Source organism: Dipodomys ordii, unplaced genomic scaffold (genome assembly GCF_000151885.1).
Source record: "Dipodomys ordii isolate 6190 unplaced genomic scaffold, Dord_2.0 Scaffold40, whole genome shotgun sequence".
Lineage (NCBI taxonomy): Eukaryota > Metazoa > Chordata > Mammalia > Rodentia > Heteromyidae > Dipodomys > Dipodomys ordii.
The window spans coordinates 15,473,348-15,478,394 of NW_012267256.1; the positions used below are offsets into that span (position 1 = coordinate 15,473,348).

At 42.0% G+C, this 5,047-nt stretch overlaps 1 protein-coding gene across 1 annotated transcript in view; it reads right to left on the bottom strand.

The window, feature by feature from the left end:
• Nucleotides 1–370: 370 nt before the first annotated feature.
• LOC105987224 (spermatogenesis-associated protein 31A6-like) overlaps nucleotides 371–5,047 on the bottom strand; it is a 23,896-nt gene continuing 19,219 nt past the window's right edge. The window contains exons 4-5 of the mRNA XM_013018418.1: nucleotides 2,248–2,382; nucleotides 371–416 (exon numbers count right to left, since the gene is read on the bottom strand). Of these exons, the coding sequence (XP_012873872.1) occupies nucleotides 371–416; nucleotides 2,248–2,382 (181 nt within the window). The remainder of the gene's footprint in view (nucleotides 417–2,247; nucleotides 2,383–5,047) is intronic.

The window sequence follows — 5,047 nt, forward strand, 5'->3', positions numbered from 1 at the left end:
TTGCTGCTGCGCACCGCGTACTGCCGCGCCCATCACCTCTCCCTGTGCGTCCTGGGCACCCTGTATGCTTGCTGTGCTACCCTATGCCTTCCCATGCGGGCCATGCCACTTGCCACCTCTCCATGGACATCCCTGTGCCTCTGACCCCATCTATTGAGAGATTACACTTGTGCTGTAGACTGACTTGACAAATCTGTGCAGAAAGTTCACTTTTGTCAAGTTTTCTACAATCCCATTCTCAGAGCCCTTGTAATCTGTGTTCTCAGCACAGCCTTATCAAAACCTGTCACTCACAGCTCTTGACCCAGAATTGCGCCTGTCAACTCTTCCAGTGCAGTACTTCCTCTTGGATATTTGCCAGGACACAAAGTTATTTATAGGCCAATGAATCCCTGGCCCAAAAAGAACCAGACATACTGAAAGAGAAACAGCCAATTCCATCAGTGAGACACATCCTGACAGTTGAACCTCCTGACCAGACCAGTTGTGAAGAATGCTTCAAGCCTGGTGCTGGTGGCTCACACCTGTAATCCTAGCTACTCAGGAGGCTGAGATCTGAGGATCGGATTCAAAGCCAGACCAGGCAGGAAAGTCTTTGAAACTCTTATCTCCAATAAACCACTAGAAAACCAGAAATGGTGATGTAGCTGAAGTGGTAGCATGCTACCCTTGATCTGAAGAGCTGAGGGATAGCATGCAGGCCCAGAGTTCAAACCCCATGATCGACCAAAAAAAAAAAAAAAGAATGCTTCAAACATCTGCCTTCACGAGGGGAATGTATATTGCAAAATCTTCCTTATGAATAGTCTATGATCAGCTGCATTGAAAATGAAGGCAGATGAATTCATGTAATTTACACATTTTTAAAAATGTGTTTCTGAATTCAGTCATGTGCAATAAGTTGTAATGTCAGCAAGTTGGCAAGCTGACCCTCTCAGGTAGGGATGGCAGCCTGTCTTTGTGTAAGGTTGCGTCATAGAACCAGAGCCTGTGGACAGGGAATAGTCTGTGGTCTGGTTTGTGTGAGGTGTGGAGTAGTGAGGTACATGAAGGCAAGGCATGCCATTATGGTGGGGCAACTATTTATGGCTACAGCTGCAGGATAGGGATAACATGCAACTCTGGGAAGTGAAGTGAAAGCAACAACCAGGGCAGACAAACCAATTGTGCTTAGGCCTGGCCTGATCAACCGGTTTTGGGGCAGGGCCTGAGGAACTGAGATGGAGGATACCAAGACAGAATCGGGGAGGGCAGGTTAACAGAAGTACTATCCAGGCATTGCCCATGATTTTTAAATGACCCACACACTATTGCATAAACATGCACATACACAGAACTGTTCTGCCCTCTTCTGGATTCTGAATTTTTTCTTCCAATATTCTACAGATAGACGCTACTGATTCATTGAACACACTTTTCTTATTCAGTTTGAATTAGTTCCTCTTGCTGTAGTATGTTGAACTTGTATCTTCCTTTTGGAAAAGCAGGGATTAACCCAGGAGGGTTTGTCTCTGGGTAAAGAACAGGTATTTAACTGCCAGAGTGATGTAGACATAAACTGGACACAGGTGAGACAAGAGTCACAAGGGCATCTCAATAGAAATAAGTGTGTTTAGAGATCCCTGTGTTATAGCCATACAATGGTAATACTTGATTTGAAACAGAAAATCTGCTCGTATTTCTTTTTTTTTCAAACCAGAGAGTTGTTTTTATTTTCCAAAGAGGTCGTTGCCTGGTTGTCCAATGATGCTCAGCACATCATTGTGATTCACTGCAAAAGAGGAAAAGGTAACAGTGCTCTACTTTGTGTTACCTTTTGCTAATGATAATTGAAAATATACATTATAGGGCTAGCAGAAGAAGCATACTGCTATTCATCAAATAGGGAATTCCAATAGATTATAGTTGCTAACATTTTTGTTGTGAAAATACCATACAGAGGGGTTACAATTACATGAACAAGTGAGTACATTTCTTATCAAGCATTATTGCCTCCTCATTTGTTTTCCTTTACCATACCTTCCCATCTCCCCTCCAACCTTTAGGTCCCCCATCAGTGCCAAAGTTGTAAAGTTCATTTTTCAACATAACGTCTTGTACATCTCATTGGTGCAATGGGTCCACCTGTATCCCTACTTAAACAATTGTTTTTTTTCCTTCCCCTCCCCAAATTATACCAACATCAAATACAGTGAAAACAGGGGTTATACTGTGGTGGAGGGACATACAAAGCCACAAAGAAATTACCTTGTCACTAAGCCTTTCTCTCCCCAGTCCACAGATACCTGCAGCTCACCAAATAGAAGTTCCAGATACATCTGTCCCTCATTGTTCCCATCGTGCTGAAAGACATACTTTACCTGTTTTAATTCTTTGGTGGTCCTCCAAGAAGAGAAAAGGAAATATTGAAATGTAAGACCATTTTGTGTAGAACTGAAGAGAGCAAGCAATGCACACGACATTTACCATGACTCCCAAGGCATTCATCGACAAGGCAAAGGCAAGTTTCCCTTGGGTGTATTCTGCATTGTGCAATTCATTCATTTTCATGTTCTCCCCCATAGTACTTTCCTCTGTCCCTCTTCATCTTAGGAAAGAGTACAAGTGATAATTGCTTTTTCTATTTAAACCCAGCACTGTTCACTAAATGGACCTGCTGAAAAAGCTGGAGAGAGACTCTGGCCAGGATGTGGTGCACTTTTGGAAGCTATTCTTTATAGTCAGAGAAGAGCACAGGATGTCACCCCATATTGTGCTCTATGATTAGCATTAGGTTACTGCCTTTATAAGATCTGGCTTCTAGAAGCTACTCTTTGGCTATGAAGTTTCATCAGCAAGAATTATGTCTCTGGGGTCCCTCTTAACACGTAGATGTTACCCCCACTGTGCTGTAGCTTTTCCTCTCCTTTGTCTCCCACTCCATCCATTATCCATGCAAAGGAGGAGGAAACAATGGAAAAGCTGAGGCCAATCCCTAGCAAAGGATGACCAGCCACAGAGAAGGATCCATTTTGTAAAGTCTAGAAAAGAAAGGAAGCTGGGATCTCATGGGACACATGCTTTTAGCAGCCTTCTTTGTCTAGTCTGGAAAATTAGGATCACCTTGATGATTGCAATATTCAAACTATTTTTTTCAAATCTTTATCCAAAGAATTGTAAAGGTTTAAGGATGTGGCTTGATTTAAAGAGAGAACTGGAGGAATGTGGTCAAGCTATCAACATGAAGGATGTCCTGCCCAGAACTCTAAGTGTTGAAGCAAAGTGTGCAAGGGTAATGTTTGGCTCAAGCTGTGTCATTCAGGCAAAAACCTCACTAAATGAGATGTCTGATCTCACTATGGACAATGATATTCCCAAAAGTTCAGAGACCATCTGACATTTTCTTGACCAATACATATCAGGCAATAGATGATTGTGCCTTAGCATCTCTCCTTCTTGAGTGAAACATTCTGGAATAGTCCTCCTAGACAAACTGGGAAGACAGCAGCCCACATTGCCACAGTTTCACACAGCAGCCTCCAATGTCACAACCTGCTGTGCCATTCATTAGTACATGGTCATGTACTCAAACAAATGGAAGTCTGAACCTCAGTACAAGCACCTGGTCAGGAACAGGCAGCTTGGGGAGGTCCGGGCTCAGATTTGGGTCAGTTCATGTGGAAACCTGGGTAGTGCCTGTCCAAGGATATGACATCTATTTCACCCTCTGCACACTTTTTTGGGAATTGGGGGATGCTACTTGGTTGTAATAGACAAGAAGGAATGAGCATCACAATATAGTTTGCAGGGATCCACCTGCCCTATCCAACTAGGCCAGACCCTGAGCCTGAGTGAACTGCACAACGGGAGATCTTCTGAGGAATCTTATAGCCACCCTGGGTTTCATTCCTCCACAACCTGCCGTCCTTCTCTGATATCCCCAGTGATAGTATTAGGGCAGAAGTTCTTGTTCCTGCAGGTTGTGTTTACTTGTGATCTTTTTCTTGAAAGGATCCCTATTCTATCCCATCTTCCCACCATGCCTCTGAGGGTTTGGGATGCTCACCTGAGATTGAAGCTATGCAGGTTCACTCTGCAGTGTAACTCTCTGAAGACCACTGTCCTGAAAGCTCCTGATCCTGATACCTAACTCAGGCTTTAAAGTCTCAGGTCTGCTAACTGGCTTGAGATCTTCTCTAACTTTTGAACGTGAGTAGATACTCATGACCCACTGTCAGCCCTGTTCATCCCTCTGACATGATCAGCTCCACTTTGTCTTTCACATTCATCCTCAGCCCTTCTGCAATATGATATACTCTCTCATGGTATAAGCCCAGAGGAAGGCCCTTTCCAGATGCTGGCATCTTGATATTGAATTTCTCAGTCTCCATATCTGCAAAGCAATATGCTTCTCATAAAAATATACAGAATCACATACACAATCTGCTGTATTCTGCTAGAGCCATATAGAATAGTCTAAGTACTACATGAGTAGACCAACACAGTATTTGTCTTTTGTCTTTCTCTATAATTCATTTAACATAATAACTAGATTCATCCATGTTGTAGCACCTGCAAGAATATTCTTTCTGTCAAGGCTGAGTCGTATTTTATTATACATAGAACCATTCCTTGTTTATTTGATTTTTTGATTGTTTGCACATTTTTATACTATTAATAAAATTCTTAGCATATTCAATGTACAAATCTCTACTCATATTTCTACTTTTGATTCCTTTGGGACTGGAACTGCTAGATATAATTATATGCTTGATTTTTTTCTGTAATTTCCACAATAGATGTACCATTTTCATTAACACCAGCATTGTACAGGTTTCCCGTTGTAATCACCTCTTCAGTATTTTTTCCTTCTTCCCTCCCTTCCTTCCCATTCTCATTCCCTCTCTCTCTTTTCTCTTATTTCCTCTTTTCCTTCCTCCCCCACTTTTTCTCCTCTTTCTCTTTCTTACCAATCAATGGTTATCCTAATACTTATGAACTGGTATCTCATTGTGATTATGATTTATATTTATCTGATAAGATAAATATTTCTGAGAAGAAAAAGACT